This window comes from Schistocerca nitens, chromosome 1 (genome assembly GCF_023898315.1).
Source record: "Schistocerca nitens isolate TAMUIC-IGC-003100 chromosome 1, iqSchNite1.1, whole genome shotgun sequence".
In the NCBI taxonomy this organism is placed as follows: Eukaryota; Metazoa; Arthropoda; class Insecta; order Orthoptera; family Acrididae; genus Schistocerca; species Schistocerca nitens.
The window spans coordinates 979,989,916-980,012,152 of NC_064614.1; the positions used below are offsets into that span (position 1 = coordinate 979,989,916).

The following is a 22,237-nucleotide window of genomic DNA, read 5'->3' on the forward strand; positions in this document are numbered from 1 at the left end:
TGGGAATTTCAAAAATAAATGTAAGTGCAACAATAGCAAGTCACTTACAACTTCTCTAATAATTACCTTTGACTACACAGTAAATATGAACAAAAGTCAAAGTTAAATATTTGAACATGAATTAATATGTGCTTGAATGTGAATTAATACATGATTTTATGATTTGGCTGGCACTTAATCTAGTAAAAATTACATTGTTTTCTTCACATTTATTGACATTTGACAAATGTGCAAATAGTTACATATTTATCGCCAGTGATTTGCTCGTATGTACATAATAATACTATTAGCCTTTGTAAGAGTATGATTATTTGATTAAAAATAGTGCTTGGCATTTTTTATTTATGATTTCTTGCACATCTGTGAAAGATCTTTTTCACTAAAGGATGTATGGAATGTGTGTGTGTGGGTGTGTTCATGCGCGTGCGCACTTGTTTATGTGTGTGTGTGTGTGTGTGTGTGTGTGTGTGTGTGTGTGTGTGTGTGTGTGTGTGTGTGTCTCTATGGCTTTAATGAATAATTCTTGTTTTACTTGAGAATATCACAGATAACATATTTGAATAGCTAACCAACACATTCTGTTTCAGTTGCAAAACACACAGTGCAGAGCTCGTTTGTCTTTAAAATGTTGCAGGTACACAGCCAGAAAAGATGCAGTGAGAGAATTTTTACCCTCTAAAATTAAAAATCTTATCAAACTGTACCTTTCTCTTTTATAACTTCTTTTTTTAGCTATCATTACACTGTGGCAAAACTTATGAACTATTGCTTGCCTATTGAGCTTCATTCAGTTACTTCATAAGTTAACAACATATGTTGGTAATGCAATATCAGTAGGAACTTTTTTCTGATGTGACAGTTGAGCAGTTTCAGAATAACATTAAACTCCTTGCATTGTAACAACATACATTTTTGACACTAAATATGTTTTATGAACAGATGACAAGTCTGTGTGTTGTCTTTAAGTATGCTTGAAAGTACGCAGGAAAAATTTCATCATTGGGGGACCACTAAAATACATCCCAGAATAACAGGAGTAACTGTCATTTGTATATTTTTACTCAGTGTCACTAAAATGATACTCACAGTAAATCATTTTAACACTAATTTTCTCAAGTCAGTTTGAGTAGTTTATGCCAATGAGCTGTAGGAGTACATGCTGACACTGCCACACAGTTTGCATCTACAGCTTCAAACAAATGAACAATTCAACACAAGATCAATTTGATCAAAACAATCAGTTTATATTTAAAGTAAAACAGAACTGACACACTTTAAAGATTTTGTAACAGTTGTGATGTGCACAGGAGTGAAATGCAAGCAGTGAACCATATGAGTGCTTGTGGAACAATAATAGTTAGTGATGCAACATTCTGATTTGATACAGTTGTTATATCTTCAGTTTGCACCCTAGCTAGTGAAAGAGGATGTGTTGTTGTTTGAGGTTCAGGTAATCTTTGAGCTACAGTGCTTGAATAGGTGCTAGAAGCTGTTGTTTCTGTTGTAGTTTCCAGAGATCTTGAGGCGTTGCTTACCATTTGTCTGTTAATACTATTGTTTGAGAGCAATGTAATGTTCTGCCACGTGAAATTTCCTTCTGGTACTTGTAAATCAAACTGGTAATCCAGATAGCCAGGTGCTGATATCTGAGAAAAATAGCAACACTGAAATCAGTGTTTTACTGGAGACAATAATAAATTACAGTAACAGTTAACACTGTTCTAGCATCACTGAAAAATATGACATTATAAATAAAAATTAATAATTAATGTATTAGTATTAACATTTATAGTATAATACAACTGTGCGTTGAATGTAGGTACATTAATGGCAATGGGAGGACTAATAGTTTCATGCAGAATAAAATGACCACATTAATGTGAATAATGCTATATAGAAAATATGAACACGTGAGCTCAAGATTAATCAAATTGTCTACTTTTGTGTAAAGGCCTTATTCTTATTCTTATTCTGGATTTGAAACATTACCAAGCTTCTGATGATGCCCTTCTTCAAAGCTAACTAACACAGAATACACAAAAACACACATATATCTGAATGGTTAGATTGTTCTGGCTGACTACACTGCAGATCTACTCAGTAGGGGTTGTATTGGGTGGAGTGGGCAAGGGAGAAGGGAGGCAGGGTTGGATGGAGGGCTGACGCGAGGTAGGAAGTGCACCAATGACTTTGCTCTGATGCAGGCAGGGTGAGTTGGATGCAGTGCTCAATGATATGGAGGATTGGGCTAGAAGTGGGAGTAGAAAAAGAAAAAAGAAGACTGTAGAATGAGGAGAGTGTGAGTATAAGTGAGTGAAGTGCATGGCTTTGTAACAGGTTGGATGAGTGGATGTGGGTGTGGGACAATAGAGTGTGGGGACTGAGACCAAGAGGATTGCAGGGTTCATTCCCATTAACTTGGTTGCTTATAGAAGCTAGTGTGTGTGCGTGGGGGTTGGGGGGGGGGTGAGGTGGCACAGGCTGTGAAGAAGACACTGAAGTTAAGTTAAACATGTTGTGCATAGGAGTGTGTTCTGGTACTGGGTACCGGTACTCAACTCTGCTCTTGGCCACATTTGGCATGGCCATTCATTCAGCTGGTTGGTAGTCATATCACATAGAAGATTGTGCATAGCTGATATATGATATGACAAACAAAATTGGAAAATCCAGGATGGATGCTGAGTTGCAGATAGGTGCTACAAAAAGACTGTCACCAATATAGCTTTCAGTCTGTAAAGCCTTCATCAAAAGCAAACAACACACACAAACACAGTGTGGCTACAGTTGCCAGAGACTGCAGATTTGTGTGTGTGAGTTGCATTTGTGTGAGAGTGTGTCTGTTGTCTAATTTTGATGAAGGCAATATTTGTGACAGTCTTTTTATTGTGCCTATCTGCAACTCAGTATCTCCACTATATGGTGAGTGGCAACTTTCCTTTTCATAATTTGTTATCTTCCATCCTGGATTTTCCAGTATTTGATTTTTGCCTGAAGTCTTTTCTTCAATCCTAACCCAGTGCTGTTTCCTTTGTTACTATTTTCTAATGCATCACTATACTCAAAGTCCGTCTTTCTTTCTGTGTTTTTCTTGTCACCTTACAAACCATACTGGGTGTAGCTACAGTTGCCTGACACTGTAGACATATGTGTGTGTGTGTGTGTGTGTGTGTGTGTGTGTGTGTGTGTGTGTGTGTGTGTGTGTGTGTGTGCCATCTGTTTTTGATGAAGACCTTACAGGCCAAAAGCTATATTTTGACAGTGCTTTTGTTGTGTCTATCTGCAACTCAGCATATCCACTATATGGCGAGTGGCAACTTCCCTTTTCATAATACTATATATGGCATGACAGCTTTCACAGTTGGTCTTGCCTCTCATAGATTAGAATGCATCTGTATGGAATTAGAATAGTATGTGGTGGGTTGGTAAATACATACATGCTCCTAATCTTCTGGCCACCCCATGAACCAGGTGCAAAGGAGCCCCAGCCACCCTTCTCTTCACCTAATACCAAACCAGTCTAGAACAAAATAATCATGTCCTTTGTTAGGGCCGTAGCTACTTGTTATCTCCACCAAAAATGAAAAGCATCCTAACTACAGACCTTCCCACCCATCCCAAATTGATATTCCCCTGCCCATCCTGATCTATAAAATATGCTGGTCCATCATTACAGCTCACTTGCTCCCATCCCCTTGGTACATTGGTCACACTTCTGGGAAAGATCCAATGCAAGATTTGTTCCATACTTTCACCCATCATATCTGTCCAATTACAACGGTCGCAGGTTCGAATCCTGCCTCAGACATGGATGTGTGTGATGTCCTTAGGTTAGTTAGATTTAAGTAGTTCTAAGTTCTAGGGGACTCATGACCACAGCAGTTAAGTCCCGTAGTGCTCAGAGCCATTTGAACCATTTTTTTTTTTTGTCCAATTACAGGCATATCCTATCAGAGGCATGCTTACAGTCATAACATGTACTACCTCTGCTGTAGCTCATCAGAGCCTTCTATGTAGGCATGATCGCCAACCAGTTTTCCACCGGAATGAATGACCACTGTCAAACTAAGGCTAAGAGCAGAGTTGACCACCCAGTGACATAATAAACTTATGAACATGACATACGTGATGTAAGTGATTGCTTCACAACCTATATCATCTGGTTCATCCCTCCCAACACTGACTTCCCTGAACTACATAAATGGCAATTGTCATTAAAACACACATTTGATCCTACAATCTTCTTGGCCTCTGTCTGCACCAGCGTCTATCCTCCACACTTCTGTATCCCTGTCCCCATGCATTCCACTTCACTTACTTTACACTCATACCCTTCTTACTGCAGTCTCTGTCTCCTTCTCCCTCCTCCTCCTTCTTCACTCCTTCACATCATTAGTACCGCATTTCTATTTCTTGCACTTGCTGTGTTTTGGTCTCATCCAGAAGTCACCCTTACATTTAACCCTATCTCTGCCCTCTCCTTTATCCCCTCATCCCAATCAAGTAACAGTACTCGTTCACAATAAAGGTGACCAGGACAACATGATCATGTAGGAATATGTACATATCTGTGGATAAGTGTACTCTATACTAGTTAATTTAAAGGACATCATCCAAAAGTGTATGCCACAAGTGTATAGTGAGTTGTTACCTTTAATACGTCCATTATTTATATTCCAAAAACATCTTTCCAATACCGTGTTTATTCTAGATGTATTTAAAAATATTTAAAATGTTTCACTTTTCTGAAGGCACTTCTTCTCCCATCTTGATAACATTAACAGAATAAAATATGTTTTTGTATGAACCAAATTTTCTGAATGAATCATGAAACTGAATTCATCCATCTGATCTAAACATCAACTTTAGCAATCTAATATTTACTCTCACTTTTACCAGTTAAAATACATTTGGAAGTTCACTAGTAAAAGTGGTCTGTACTCTTAGTCATATTTTCTGGGGAAAAAATTTATGAATCTGACACTGTTCATAAATAGAAGAAGCAAACAATAAGCCTGATAGCATTTGAAAGTAAACATAAATACTTTGAACCACTGTTCAAATAGTTAAAAAATTACCCCTACACATTGTGATCTATTGATGGCTTGATGGTTCCTCAATATGCAATATAAGACATTAGATTCCTATTTGTGGGAGGGGCGGATGCATGTAGTGTAAACTATGTGCAAGGAGTTAAATTCATTCATTCATATCTCAGCAGACCTAAAATCAGCTGGTTAGTGACTAAAATTAAAAGAAAAAGTGGAGCTGAAATTTCATTTAACATGATACTGCTTCGAGTCTATTAAAGAGTTTCTTGAAACAAAGTTGTAATGTTGTCAATTCCAGTTTTATTAAGAGCCTAAAACAAAATTTTAATAATTAAATTCTTATATTTCCTAGTTTTTTTCAATATTATGTGTAATGGGTATGTGTAGTATGTGGTACTTTAAACAGGATGAATGTATGCTTTCATTATATTTTCAGTTATCATTGCTCCTCTAATTTTACTGTGTCCATTGACATTCATGAAACATACATAGCCTTAACCCTTACAAATATTTTCGAATGAGAGATCATTGGAACTTATCATCTTCTTTTAAAATTCACAATGTTCAGTTGAAGAGCTCCCTACAATGTCATAAAGTGCAAATGAGAAAAACACAAGAACACATAATGCCATTAAATTTCTGACAAGTATGTTGATAAATCAACAACCAAAATGTCACCTGAAGGTGGCAGTAATTGACCATAACTTGTGGCTATTAAATATAAAGAGTTTTTTTTGAACTACAGAGTTTTTTGTAGCTGTAATAGTTCAATACAGCCATTAGCACTGCCTTCAAAAATGTTTATGTACAAAGCTATGTTCACCTGAAATATACGAGGGCGGTTCAGAAAGTAACCTCCGATTGGTCACAGTGCGGGTTGTGGGGGGAGTAGCGACGCCATCTGTGCGTTCACGCACTCAACAGGTCAGTCGGCATCAAGCCGTGGTCGAGTGAACGTCGTACCTGCGCTAGTTTAGTTTTTGTGGCAGTTTGAAATGTGTGCTGCAATAGAAAACCCCGTCAAATGTGAAGTGCGTGCTGTCATAAGGTTTTTTACAGCCAAAGGATATTCTGCAGCAGCTATTCATCGTGAGCTTTGTGCCGTGTACGGACCAAGAGTTATGAGTGAAGGAGTTGTCCGTGAATAGGTACGTTTATTTAAAAGTGGATGAGAAAACGTTCATGATGAAGAGAGGAGTGGTAGACCATCATTGGTGACTGACGAACTCGTTCAGACAGTTGATGCAAAAGTTCGTGAAAATCGACGTTTCTCAATGTCGGAGTTGTCTACTGGTTTTCCACAGATTTCTAAGACTCTCTTGTACGAGATAGTGACAGCAAGATTGGGTTACCGTAAGTTCTGTGCACGATGGGTGCCCAAAATTCTTACCGACCACCACAAAACTCAAAGAATGGCCTCTGCATTAGACTTTCTGTCACGTTATGAGGACGAAGGAGAACCATTGTTAAACAGAATCGTGACCGGTGACGAAACCTGAATTAAGTACGTGAACCCTGAGACAAAAGAACAATCAAAGATGTGGGCACATTCAAATTCGCCTACCAAACCAAGAAAAGCCTCGCAAGATTTTTCTGCCAGAAAACTGATGGCAACGGTGTTTTGGGATGCCAAAGGGGTGTTGTTGGTTGAATTCATGGAACGTGGTACGACCATTAATCAAGACGTGTACTGTGAAACAATAAAAAAGTTACGACGGGCTATACAGAACAAACGCCGTGGTATGCTGACTTCCGGTATCGTTTTTTTGCACGATAACGCCCGTCCTCACTCTGCTCGCAGAACAACGGCCCTTCTTGAGTCCTTCAAGTGGGACGTTATCAACCATCCACCTTACAGCCCAGACCTGGCGCCAAGTGATTATCACCTCTTCATGCATTTGAAGAAATGGCTCGGGTCACAGCGGTTTGATGACGATGAAGAGCTCAAAGATGCGGTCACAGGCTGGCTCCAGGCACAAGCGGGTGATTTTCATGCAGAAGGAATTTCAAAGCTTGTGAAGAGATACGATAAGTGCCTCAATCACTATGGAGACTATGTAGAAAAATAGTGCAAAGATGTAGTTGTAAGATGTATATATTAAAATATTTTTATTTAACTTGGTGTATTTTTTTAAATCAACCGGAGGTTACTTTCTGAACGGCCCTCGTATAGGTATAACTGTTTTGAACTATCATTGATTTGCCATGTATCAATTTTACAATTTACATGCAGATTTCACCTACACAATAAATAAAATTGAACTGATGAGTAAATTATGAAATAAAATATGGTATATGTAAAGGAGATCTACCTTCCTTACCATTAAATTTTGACAAAAATGTTTGCATTTATGGAACACTTCTGGGAATGCAAATGATGGAAGGATCAGCAGTTACTTTTACTCCTGCCATTATTCTCATTGCTTGTGATATTACAGAACATACTTAAACAATGTAAACTCCAGGTAGGAACATCAACACTGTAAGAAAAGATAGTTTGCTACTTACCATAAAGAAAACATGTTAAGTTGCAGACAGGCATAATTAAAAGACACTTGCACAAAGCTTTTGGCCACAGCCTTCATCAGCAAAAGAGAAACACACACCAGTCGTACACTCAAGTAAGCACACCTCACGCCCACATGACCACCTACCAAGCTCCCAGAGTTTGTGGCCATACGTGTGTGAGGTGTGCTTGCTTATGCATATGAATGGTGTGTGTTTTGCTGATGAAGACTGTGGCCAAAAGCTTTGTGCAAGTGTCTTTTAATTGTGCCTGTCTGGAGCTTAAAGTGTCTTGTTTATGGTAAGTAGCAATCTATCTCTTCCTACATTGTTCGAAGGGCATACTTAGTAACAAAAATATATAGAGGCACAGAGGATCTTATTTGTGTTAGCACAGCATCAATAGTCCCCACCCTCTGTTGATGATGTTCCAGATGACTGACAGATGATGTACAAACTTGATGACTTTGTTCTCGTAACATAGTTTTTTGTAGTTGAGTCTACTGTTGACAAGACAGTACTTCGCTACAAATTTTGACATCTCACTTTCAATATATGAAGCTACAAATTATATTTATGACACTATAGATGGAAATGAAACATGAACCACATACATAAAGAAAAATTTCTAAAATGAACATATTGTTGTTAGTTGCTAAGTTTTATTCACACCAGTATATGCAAACTGCTACTAATCAGGCAAACTTAATATCAAAAGGTACTGTAGTTATACAGCACAGAAATTTGGTTGTGGAAATGAGAACTCAAAATAGTATATTATAGTGATAAAATTATCTGAATCGCTATTAATATCTTGTGGAAGAGAATTAACAAAATGGATGATGTTACATTCTTAAATATATCATATAATGAGAACACAAAATCAAGATCAAGTATAAGGCAGGTCTAAATACTGTCATTATATTGTTATAATACCTCCACACTCTGAAACACTAGCAGTTAATTTTATAAAATATTTACAGACAAATAAAATGCATTTACTTTTTATTACCTTTAATGTGTAAATTCCTTCTAATAGTATTCTCCAGAATTCTCCTCTTTGTGTTGTGTTGAAGGTGACATTGCGTCCAATTAATGAGATTCTTGCTCCAGGTACAGCAATTCCAGTATCACCATCAACTACCACACCATGAATACCCTGATGAACTTGCTCAATAAACTGAAGAAGGGGCTGCAAAAATTGAGAAGAAATGAAGCCTTGTGTAATGGTTGTGAACTAACCTAATGCCTGTTTCTGTAGCAGTAAGCATTAGGGTCTACTGCGTTTGGAATGTGGTAATTTGCAAAATAAGTAATTTAGTTAAAAAAACTGCTCTTGAAAACTAAATCAAACAATGGAAACTCCAGGTAGGAATATCGGCAAAGTGAGAAAGGACAGATTGCTACTTACCATAAAGAAGGCTCGTTAAGCTGCAGGCAGGCACAATTAAAAGTCACTTACATAAAGCTTTCAGCCACAGCCTTCATCAGTAAAAAAGAGGCACAAGCCATTCATACAGACAAGCAAGCACACCTCATGCACATGACTGCCAGCTCCAGCATCTCAGGCCGTAATGCATTACTGATGAAGGCTGTGGCCAAAAGCTTTATGTAAATGTCTTAATTGTGCCTGCCTGCAACTTAACAAGTCTTCTTTACAGTAAATTGCAATTTGTCTTTGTCTACATTGTTGCTTTTAAAAACTTTTTAACATTATTTTTTATAAACAGTTTTTATCATCCTTCACAGGACTAAATATCAATACTCAAAATCATTATCTAAAACTACCTAACACTATTTCCCTACACAGTTCTCATTTGTGAAATATTTTAATGAAATAACAGTATTTAAAATTTTGATACTTGATAAATTACATTGAACAACTTTTTACTGTGGAAATAGGCAAATTCTGAGATTGTACAAAACCATGAAGAATGAGAATCCATGTTAGTACTTTCAGCATTGCTTTCATATGGAATATCATACTACTGCCTACAAAAAAATTGTGCATGTCATTTTTGATTATGCATTTTGTCTCTATCACTGTACAGAATTGAAAAAAAAAAAATAGCAGTTGATATTGGAACTTTGAGCTTTTTTGACAATTGCGTAGGACGGGTTAACACAGTTGTGAATTACAGTTTACAGCAACCATTTCAGGTCTGGATTAACAGACTGGACTAAGGCCAAGCCTTAGAAAACAGTGAAAGATTCTTGTGATGCTTTGTGTCTAGTAGTTTCAGTCTAGACATCTCCATTAGCGTCAATGCTCTGAAGGCTGTGAGCAACAGCACTCAGACAACTCAATATGTTGAGAACAGTCTGACAGTAAAGTGAGTAAGGTAGTCTAGTAATAAAAGCAAAACACTTGAAGATCTTATTGGTAAGCTGTATTCATGAAAGATAAATATTAGAACTGGTACAAAAGTCAATTAGTGAGTTTAACATGGTAATGGTAAAAAATATTTTTAGAACAGGTGCAAAGTTCAGATAAAAGCACCTGTGATTGAAGTTCTTTGGGAAAATATCTTTTAATCAAATATAATGTGACTGCATTGGTGTTCAGGCAACCCAGCCTTAATTATTCAGTTTAGAATGCTAGGAATGGTACAAGAAATACACCTTAATGGTCTTACAACAAATGAAATATTACATGCAAATTTCCTGAGGACCCTGTTGAATAACAAAAATGGAATAAGCGTATACATAGTTACAGAAACTGAGCTCAGCCTGGAATGTCTGAGGATGAAAGTTTCCCTCATTGTATTGACCTGGATATTGTACAGCAATATCTACTAAAACTGAGACAAGAAATGTCTGTTGTAAATGAGCGCTGTATTGAGTGCACTTAGAAGTATGAAAAAAGTGTTTCTGATAGTTTGCAGGATACCAACACATACCAGTTTTAAAATTCATTACCAGTAAGTAATTAGAAAAAACTAATAAGACTTGCTACAGATGAGAGTGAAGTATATGGTAATTATAATACTGATTTCATCTCAGTTACTACTGATCAAGGGCACTTAGTGTTGCCAATGTCCAGCTTTGATGTCTCCCTACATTAACATTACGGGCCCATACAGAAGGACACAATGCAACAACAACTGGTATTTTTTTTTTTCTAAACACAATTGTCTCATAAAATAGATGTCAGCTTCATAAAAAATGATCTGTCTGAACATGATACTTCAAATGGCATTAATGAAGCTTCCCTAGCAACCAGATTTAGCCAACGTGGGAAGAGCACAGTTTCACTGAATTATAAATGCTGTCTTAGTCACAATATTCAGAGAAAATTAATTAAATGAACAGTAAGGAAAAATGTATCACAGGTACACAATAGTTAAGAAATTTAATTATTTTGTGAAAATATTATTGCAATATTATGAATCCAATTTTTCCTTACAACAGCCCAAGAAAATTTACAGGAGAAGCCAAGAAAACAGGTACTTAGCATCTGGAATCAAAAATCTTGTTCCAGGAAAACAGAGCTTTATTCAGTGCAAAGGATTAACTCTAATCAATACTTTGAGGTGGGGGGAAAAATGCTATAGGCAAAAAAATTCAAGATTTCAGTAGCAAATCAAAGGCTGTGAGGAGAATTGTAAGGCATGAAACAAACAAACATGCTCTGCAGATCATATTCAACTCCCCAATGAAAGTATTAGCAAGACAGATGATGCAAAATTCAAAAACTTTGCCACTGAATTCAGTGGATTCTTCCGTATAGTAGCTGAAAACGTAGACAGATGAAAACTGATTTTCAAAAGCATTTGGTTTACTTAGACAGGTATGTGTTTCCCACCAGCAGATATAAGTTTTGCTAAACCTGCTGTTTAAAGGATCACAAAAATCATTAGGCTATTGAAAAGCAATAACTCTTTTCATTATGATGAAATTTCAAGCAAAGTAGTACAATCTCCCATTAACTTGATAGTACTTCTTCTTGAATTAATCATGTAACCAGTCTGTGAGTCAACGTGCATTTCTGAAGTGCTGAAATATGATTTTTATGAAATAATATATACTGCAACAGTCACTCATTGAAATATTTCATTGTTATGTACCTTATTGGCACACCCAGCAAAGGAAACTAACCTCACTTCATTTTAATTACAATGTAACAGTAACTGTAAATGCATCTGATGATGGCAACATGGTATCAAGATGTGTTGTGCTAATGAAATTTATTAATTATTTATAATTGAATATAAACAGTAACATCTGCAATAATATAAAAAATAAATGAAAAGAAATTAAAAAATAAGTAAAAAGTTAAAAAAAGTTTTTTTTGCAATTGTGACTGTTTAGATTCAGTTTTAAATGTATGATTTCATAATCTCAGTTCCAGCAGAACTAAATAAAAAAAATTATGCTGTTGTCATACGAGTATATTGTAATCCTGCAGTCTTCAATTGTGTAGATAATAAAACACTGTCATATCCTAACTTTTAATGCCTAATACAGGACAGTTTCAGTTCAGATTCCTCGCATATTATTGGTATTGAAATTAAAACTATTTATTTAATTATTTTGAACTTATTTTGCAATTCAACAGTAAATTCATGATGCAGTTACTCAACAAATGAAATGTTACCACATGACATTTAATTTCTAAAGTATCGTAGATGAAATTTTAGTCCAGTTGCCATTGATACTAGTGATGCTGTTATATTCTTCAGTTTTAGATATGATTTTATGCAGCTCTTCATGCTAATCTATTCTGTGCAAGTCTCATTATCTCTGTATTACTATTGCCAACTACAGACACTTGAACTTGCTCACTGTGTTCACATCTTGGTCTCCTAAAATTTTAACTCCTTATGCTTTTCTCTATGACAATATTAATTATTCCTTGATGCCACAAGTCCTATCAATTTATGAATTCTTATAATCAAGCTATGGCATAAACCTTTTATCTCCCCAATCTGATTCTATAACTCTCAATTGGATAGCCGATACATCCAGTTAATCTTCAGCATTCTTCTGCAACACAAATTTCAAAAGTTTGTACTCTCTTCATTTTGGTACTGCTTATCATCCTCGTCTCACTTCCATATAATGTTACACTCCATACAAATGTCTTTTTTTTTTAAAAAAAAAAGAAGGCTTCCTAACACTAAAATACATATTCATTGCTAATCTATTTTCTTTTTCAGAGTATATTTCCTTTCTGTTGGCAGCATATACCTTATATTTTCTTCACTTCTGTTATTGTCAGTTATTTTATTGCCCAACCTGCAAAATTCACTGTTACTTTCAGCTTCTCATTTACTATCTAATTCCTCCAGCATCTAATTCCTGCAGCATCACCTGAATTAATTTCATTACCTTGCATAACCCATGTATTACTTTTAAAAATATTACTTCCTCCTGCATACATCTCATGAAATTACCATGGTGAAAATACAGAGGCTTACAAACAACCATTCTTCCCACATGCCATTCCTGGGTGGAACAGGGTAGGGAGGGAACAGTTAGTGGTGCCAGAAGTACCCTCTGCCATATACTGTCAGGCGGCTTGCCCAGTATTTCTGTGGATATAGACATAGTTGATTTTCAATCTTATAATATGTTTTCAAGAGGATTATTCATTCCATTAAACTGCACTTCCAAGTCCTTTCATGGCTTTGACAGTATTATAATTATTTCTTCTTCTTGAACATTAATCCCTTTCCTTTTTCATTGTCCAATTTAATGACTGAATTAAATGGGCAATAAGCTACTATTCTGTTTCACTCTTATGAATAGCAATATTATGACAAGGGTAGATTGCTACTCAACATATAGAGGAGATGTTGAGTTGCAGACAAGCACAACAGAAAGACTGCTATTGATGTGAGCTTTCAGTCAAAAGGCTTTCTTTTAATGTACAAAACACACACGCATTTGCACAAGCACACATTGTCTCTGGTCACTGTAGACAGACTGTGAGAAATTTCAGTAGTGAGGGTAAGGCAGTGGCTGGGGTTGGGATGGGGAGGGGGAGGGATAGCAGGATTTGGGTGTGGTGCTCCTTGTGGGAGCATGCAGGGGTGTGGTGGGGGCAGGGTAGTGCTGCTAGGTGCAATTGGGTGGTTTGTGTGTGGGCGGGGGGGAGGAGGGGGATAGGAGGGAGCAGAAAAGAAGACTGATAGAGGAATGGAAAAAAGAGAGACTAGTGGGTGTGTTGGTAGAATGGATAGCTCTGTAGTGCTAGAGTCAGAGCAGTGAAGGGAAGATCTGGACGAAGGACACTCTTCTCTATGTTACTATCTCCTTTTAATATACACCAACTCATAAAAATGTGGTGTGGTTTCTCTAAAGCTTGCTTATTACCTTTCATTCCTAATAACTTCAGAATTTCAATAAATGTTTTCAAGCCTAGATTGTCAAAAACTTTTTCTTCTTTTATCCTAAGATTGTACAGTCAGTAATGCCTCATGTACTCCCATGTTTCACCTGAACCCAATATTATCTTTTCTCAGATTGGTTTTCTACAGTTTTATCCTTCAGCAGATAATTCATGCCAGTAGTTTGCAGTGATTAGTTATTAAAGTAATGGTTTGTGATACTGATACGGGTCAGCATAAAAATTATCATAAAATTTTAGAACACCATTTTATTGCAACTAACCTCCTTGTTGCTATTCCACAATCCCTCCAATTCACTTGCTCTTGGATATTTGCAGCATGACAGTTCCAGTGTAATTTCAAAACAGTCATGCTTAAAATAATTGTAATCTTGCATGCCACCTGTTGAAAAAGTTGTATATGTCATTTCAATTTATACACTGTTTGCTAATGTTTGCCAGTGCACAAACAACATAAAATATTGATGTATCATGCACATTTGCATAGACAAATATTTTAAACAATTGCACATACCTGTAAGAGGATACCATGCTGCCCCATTAGTTATTCCATGTTCAAATACTTTATATCTATCACAGTGGGTATTATGCATTGTGGGATGAGTGGCAGCATACTTGTATGCTATGTATTTAAACACATCATCATCAGGAGTAGGTGATTCCTCATGCATACGTCCAGTAACTGTAAAATCAAAATTAAATATGTGAATAATGTTAGCAGGGACTCTGAAAGTGAGTATCAGAGAGAGCTAGTATAGACTGGCATATTATTTCCTGTTACACTGTATTCAATCTCTGGGCATACTCATAACAAGTTTGAATATCTGTGTATAAAAGTGCCACAAAGTTTCCCTTTCCGCTACTATATACTCCTAATTTGTTCTTGTGTATCTATTCTGTCAATTATTTTGTAGTTTAGTTTTGTATTACTGTCCTCTAACATCCTTAAAAATTCACATTTGGCTCTTATCCAAATGGCTGCTTCCAGGATAAATTTTGTACTAAATGATGCTATTTCTAAATGTATTTTAACTTAAAATTAACATTTCATTACTAGTCACTGAAACTGCACCATCATGAAGGTGGGAGGTAACAAACACTAAAAATAGCAAAAAGTGAAGTACATGCTTGGATATGCGAATGATTAGTGTTTCAGCACAATCGCAAAAAGTAGGGAGGAGTAACACCATCCGCAATCTGTACAGACAGAAAAATTCTATTGTGTGTTTCTCATTCAGGAACTGCTGAGAGAGATGTTGTTTGCTTAGCCTTACAGTAGTGTACAATCAGGTCATTTACCTTGGGTCAGGATGTGAGCTTGTTTGGAACCTGACATTTGCTTACATGGACTGCGCAATGACATCTAGAGCACCAAGGACTGTCAGCATGGTGATCATTGTTGCGCTCTCTCTAGATGCAGCAGTAGACAGTGGTGCCCCCAACTACAGCATTGGCTAAGAAATGGCATCACATTGTTTTTTCACGTCTTCAATTTGTTTATAGCATCACAATGGAGGTAAGCATTTGAAGAGAGACTGAACAGAATGAACATTGCCAGATTGTATTCAACATTGTTATATTCCCCCAGCACCTGTATGTCAATCTTTTTAGAGATGGTTGCGGGACTCAGCTGTTCAATACAGGATGAATCTTTTTAGAGATGGTTGCGGGACTCAGCTGTTCAATCCAGGATGTCAAATGAAACACCTTTCTGCCATCTAGTTTCAAACCTTATTTTATTTGGCAACCAGTTTCAGCCTGAATATAGTGTAGTAAAATGCTGAAACTGGTTGCCAAATAAAATAAGCTTGTAACTAGATGGCTGAAAGGTGTTTCATTTGACATTCACTATCATCTCTGCACTGCACAGCCAATAATTTGGATAGCAGCCATTACATTTATGAGATGTTAAGACCAGAGGCTATGCCTCATCTTCCAGGTCTCAATGATGTTTTATATTTCAACAAGATAATGCAAGACTGCATGTTGCCCATGCTGTCCTGACCGACATCAACGCAGAGTATGTTCAACTGTTGTCCTGGCCAGTGCATTCTCCAGACCTCTGAACTAATGAAAATATATGTTCATGGAATGCTGAGTGACTATTTACATAACACAGTTACCTCTGGTCTGCATAGCTGTTACATTTCTGACATGATAAGGAGGTCAGAGGCTGTGCCCTATCTTCGAAGTCTCCACATAGTGGCCATACTGTACTGACCTTCTGCAACACAGAGAGAGTTCAACTGTTGCTCTGCACAGCATGTTCTGCACATCTATCACCTATGGAAAAAATCTGGTCATGAATTGCTGAGAATATGGCGTGCTTATATTCACCAGCCACCATGACTGATGTACTTCGGTGTAGAGTTTAAGAAGCAAAAAAGATGTACTAATATTTGTCAACCAAGCTCATTTGGTCTCAATGCCCAGATAGGTTAGACTTTTTGATGCTGCCACAGGTGCAGCTCTTTGCAATAATTTTCACATCTTGTATGCCTCAAAATCACCAACAAATTTAATAATGTATTCTTCCTACTGTGTTGCATGTACACAATAAGTTAAACTGTCATTTTTGTTATTAATCCTGGTGTTTTACTTTTAATGACCTGCAGTGCATTTTGTGCATTATCAGTTAACAACTTCAAACATAACAAGATGGAATATTTTTACTAGCACTGTTATCACTGCTAATACAAATATTATTTTCCCTTCTTTTTCTTAATTAATAGATACACAGTATTTACCTGAAAGGTCAACATTATTTTATGAAGTATATTTTCCTAGTATTTGTTGTTTAGAGTGTGACTTATGTTTGATTGCTTGCAGTTACATAAATATTATGTATGGAATCATTTTACTTAGGGAAATATCAATTATTAAGATTCAGAAAAACCATATGCACTTAAAAGTTTAACCACTAACAAGTGTTTGTTTCAGGAGAAGTAATGAGACATAATTTTTATGCCCTATTTTCATTCAGTGTAATGAAAATTTTATCTTCTTTCAAAAATTTTTAGTTTAGGAAATCTTACTATTTAAAAGTGCTGTTGTCAAAAGAAACATAGTGTTAGATGCCATTCCCACGTGGAATGTTTCCCTCTATTAATTTGAAACATAGTGTTATTCACATTGTAGTGTCTAAATCTTTTGAAAATTCATAACTGACATTTTACAGCCCTAAATTTTCTGTTAGTGAAGATATATGTGATTCCTGAGAAAGCATGATAGCATAGTTAATGAAATATTTCAAATACAACATTTTGATTCTAGAATAATCTTTGGGGTTTTTGTTAGAAAACCAAGGAGAAATGGGCGTATCTAAAAATATACCCATCAAAGTAAGACCCAATATCAGAGCCATTAAAAGAATATACAACACATAACTGAAGAAACTAACAGACTTGCATTTTTAAGGAAGCACCAATGAAAGTCAGCGTTAGGCCACAGTGAAGTCCAGTTGTTAGGCAGTCATCATTCACAATCTGGAATTCATATTGCTAAATCACCTTTGAGTTCAGTCTACCTCTGTTTCTGTCTAGTTACAACTGCAATAATTCTTGTGGTTAATCATGTCTTGTGTTGTCAGTGGGAATTAGTGAAGTTCGGTGGCAGGAGGAACAAGACTTCTGGTCAGGTGAATACAGGGTTGTAAATACAAAATCAAATAGGGGTAATGCAGGAGTAGGTTTAATAATGAATAAAAAAATAGGAGTGCGGGTAAGCTACTACAAACAGCATAGTGAACACATATTGTGGCCAAGATAGACATGAAGCCCATGCCTACTACAGTAGTAAAAGTTTATATGCCAACTAGCTCTGCAGATGACGAAGAAATTGATGAAATGTATGATGAGATAAAAGAAATTATTCAGATAGTAAAGGGAGACGAAAATTTAATAGTCATGAGTGACTGGAATGCGACAGTAGGAAAAGGAAGAGAAGGAAACGTAGTAGGTGAATATGGATTGGGTCTAAGAAATGAAAGAGGAAGCCGTCTGGTAGAATTTTGCACAGAGCATAACTTAATCATAGCTAACACTTGGTTCAAGAATCATAAAAGAAGGTTGTATACATGGAAGAACCCTGGAGATACTAAAAAGTATCAGATAGATTATATAATAGTAATACAGAGATTTAGGAACCAGGTTATAAAATGTAAGACATTTCCAGGGGCAGATGTGGACTCTGACCTCAATCTATTGGTTATGAACTGTAGATTAAAACTGAAGCAACTGCAAAAAGGTGGGAATTTAAGGAGATGGGACCTAGATAAACTGAAAGAAAAAGAGGTTGTACAGAGTTTCAGGGAGAGCATAAGGGAACAATTGACAGGAATGGGGGAAAGAAATACAGTAGAAGAAGAATGGGTATCTTTGAGGAATGAAATAGTGATGGCAGCAAAGGCTCAAGTAGGTAAAAAGACGAGGGCTAGTAGAAACCCTTGGGTAATAGAAGAGATACTGAATTGATGAAAGGAGAAAATACAAAAATGCAGTAAGTGAAGCAGGCAAAAAGGAATACAAATGTCTCAAAAATGAGATCAACAGGAAGTGCAAAATGGCTAACCAGGGATGGCTAGAGGACAAATGTAATGATGTAGAGGCTTATCTCACGAAGGGTAAGATAGATACTGCTTATAGGAAAATTAAAGAGACCTTTGGAGAAAAGAGAACCACTTGTATGAATATCAAGAGCTCAAATGGAAACCCAGTTCTGAGCAAAGAAGGGAAAGCAGAAAGGTGGAAGGAGTATATAGAGGGTCTATACAAGGGCGATGTTCTTGAGGACAATATTATGGAAATGGAAGAGGATGTAGATGAAGATGAAATGGGAGATATGATACTGCGTGAAGAGTTTGACAGAGCACTGAAAGACCTGAGTCGAAACAAGGCCACGGGATTAGACAACATTCCATTAGAACTACTGACAGCCTTGGGAGAGCCAGTCCTGACAAAACTCTACCATCTGGTGAGCAAGATGTATGAGACAGGCGAAATACCCTCAGACTTCAAGAAGAATATAATTATTCCAATCCCAAAGAAAGCAGGTGTTGACAGATGTGAAAATTACCGAACTATCAGATTAATAAGTCACAGATGCAAAATACTAACGTGAATTCTTTACAGACGAGTGGAAAAACTGGTAGAAGCTGACCTTGGGGAAGATGAGATTGGATTCCGTAGAAATGTTGGAACATGTGAGGCAATACTGACGCTACGACTTATCTTAGAAGAAAGAGTAAGGAAAGGCCATCCTACGTTTCTAGCATTTGTAGACTTAGAGAAAGCTTTTGACAATGTTGATTGGAATACTCTCTTTCAAATTCTGAAGGTGGCAGGGGTAAAATACAGGGAGCGAAAGGCTATTTACAATTTGTACAGAAAGCAGGTGGCAGTTATAAGAGTCGAGGGACATGTAAGGGAAGCAGTGGTTGGGAAGGGAGTGAGACAGGGTTGTAGCCTCTCCCCGATGCTATTCAATCTGTGTATTGAGCAATGAGTAAACGAAACAAAATAAAAGTTTGGAGTAGGTATTAAAATCCACGGAGAAGAAATAAAAACTTTGAGGTTCGCTGATGACATTGTAATTCTGTTAGAGACAGCAAAGGACTTGGAAGAGCATTTGAATGGAATGGACAGTGTCTTGAAAGGAGGGTATAAGTTGAACGTCAACAAAAGCAAAATGAGGATAATGGAATGTCAGGTGATGCTGAAGGAATTAGATTAGGAAATGAGACACTTAAAGTAGTAAAGGAGTTTTGCTATTTGGGGAGCAAAATAACTGATGATGGTCGAAGTAGAGAGGATATGAAATGCAGACTGGCAATGGCAAGGAAAGCGTTTCTGAAGAAGAGAAATTTGTTAACATCGAGTATAGATTTAAGTGTCAGGAAGTCGTTTCTGAAAGTATTTGTATGGTGTGTAGCCACGTATGGAAATGAAACATGGACGATAAATAGTTTAGACAAGAAGAGAATAGAAGCTTTCGAAATGTGGTGCTACAGAAGAATGCTGAAGATTAGATGGGTAGATCACATAACTAATGAGGAGGTATTGAACAGAATTGGGGAGAAGAGGAGTTTGTGGCACAACTTGACTAGAAGAAGGGATCGGTTGGTAGGACATGTTCTGAGGCATCAAGGGATCACCAATTTAGTACTGGAGGGCAGCATGGAGGGTAAAAATCGTAGAGGGAGACCAAGAGATGAATACACTAAGCAGATTCAGAAGGATGTAGGCTGCAGTAGGTACTGGTAGATGAAGAAGCTTGCACAGGATAGAGTAGCATGGAGAGCTGCATCAAACCAGTCTCAAGACTGAAGATCACAACAACAACAACATTGTCAGTTACTGTTAAGCTACCATCAAAGTTAGCATCTGCTAGTTACAGCTGACATGGCTAAACAGCCTGTAGTAATATTGTCACACTTACAAATTTGTTAGACTGCATGAAGTTACTGTAGGGTACTGATCTCATTTTGAGCAAAATAATGAGCAGTAGAAAATACAAGCTGATTCTCATTTGTGGGTTCATGGAAGTAACTGTGCATTGACTACAGTTTACATTTTGGTAGTGTCAGTTTGGTTATTTCAAAAAATTACCAATATTTATTTACTGATCAGTTGAGGAGACAATATACAAGATACAATACTCAGTAATCTGACACAAACATATGCAGCAGTTTTATAGTTCATTCACTACTTTTATTACTGTTTTGAAATATATTCCCAAGAATGAGTATTAGAAAGTATTATACCCAAAATATTATTCAGAAGTTTTATTTATGTTTTACAGATGTTATATTAATGTTCTGTAGAATATATATGAGCTACATTGTGTATGAAAATGTAAAGGTTTCAGATTATCACACATGCAGTGATATCTTCCTAAAGTTGTTTCTTAATATAGTTACACTGTCAGGAAACTGCAGTTCTGTCACCAGCATTCTTATTTTCCTTAAAACTCCCCTCCCCTTCCTCCCTCCCCCCTCCCTCCCCAGCATGTTTGAATGTGCACATACCCACTTACATTCTGATGAGGAGGAACACTGACTCCTGAGTACATTCATGTGTTCATCCCAATATTTGATTGATTGATACGTTCAGTGATCTGTATAACAATACAAATTGTATGGATGTCGTCAATTGTGTCAATTTGTGCATGCAACTGAGAATATTGTATACAAAAGTGGCAACAACTTGAGAAAGCAACACCTGTGAAAAATTATTGAATGTTTATTAAAATATTATACATAATAAATTAATGTAATTTAACAATGTGACGCTGTTCAGTTACTGACCTAGGAGTTTTTCGGATTCTAACGAAACAATTATTTTTCTTGATACCTAATTACCTGCTATGAACACACCAAGACAAATCACACACATGCAACTAATTAGGAACAATGTAGAGTTACAGTACTCAAGGCACTATAACTAATTTAAAACAATGAAGTGCAAACACACAACATGGCCTGTGAGTTAAATTAGAAACAAGGTGCCATAATAACCAAAATAAAAAACACTCATCTGTGATACTGTCACTAAAAAAGTTTGCGTTTTCTTGCTTGTGAAATGCTACACCAACTTAAGCAGCAAAAAACAACTAAAACCACAACAATGTGGCATTACTGTACTGCCAGTTAAAACAGTAATGTGGTATAATAATGTGGTCAGTAATGTGCACTACATCATGCTGTAAAAAATTAAAGTATAGAACCACCAGATAAGTTTCTCCAGATGGCTGTTATGTCCTGTCCTTCTGTAGACTGGTTCAAAAGTGCAAATGCAGCATCCCAGGCTGAAGACAAAATCAAAAATTATCTTGTTGTGGCTAGTGCATGTCTTTGATCACTGTGTGATATTTGGAACATAAAGAAATTAGTACACTAATACACAGTTGTCAATTGTGCACACATAGGAAAGCAGTATACTATTAACCTAAATTTTTGTAAGTGGATTCTTAATCACTGATACAAATGTTTGTGCAACAGTGAATGGCCATCCTAACCATGAGCCAACACTAGGCATACTTAACAACTAATATAATTACAAAAATATGGTACCAAGGAAAACAGTTACAGTTTTTATTGAACAGAAAACAGAATGTTTGAAGAGAGTCTTACAGGAAGCTGATTGGAGGAGTGTATATATTGTGACGGATGTCAGTTTCACATTCATAGTATTTACAGATGAGTTTCTGTCAAACTTTAACAGCTGTATTCCCAGGAAAAGAATAATCCATGGTACTAACAAGCCATCCAAAAAGCCCTAGACTGGATGAGGAATCAATATATCATCTACAAATCAAATAACTCTATATGTAA

General features: G+C 36.6%; 1 protein-coding gene across 1 annotated transcript in view; it reads right to left on the reverse strand.

Annotated features, from left to right (window-relative positions):
• Window positions 1-432: 432 nt before the first annotated feature.
• The window catches only part of LOC126195132 (carboxypeptidase D-like), a 149,590-nt gene continuing 127,785 nt past the window's right edge, over window positions 433-22,237 (reverse strand). The window contains exons 6-9 of the mRNA XM_049933632.1: window positions 14,423-14,590; window positions 14,172-14,290; window positions 8,569-8,748; window positions 433-1,646 (exon numbers count right to left, since the gene is read on the reverse strand). Coding sequence (XP_049789589.1) covers window positions 1,275-1,646; window positions 8,569-8,748; window positions 14,172-14,290; window positions 14,423-14,590 — 839 coding nt within the window. The 3' untranslated portion in view covers window positions 433-1,274. The remainder of the gene's footprint in view (window positions 1,647-8,568; window positions 8,749-14,171; window positions 14,291-14,422; window positions 14,591-22,237) is intronic.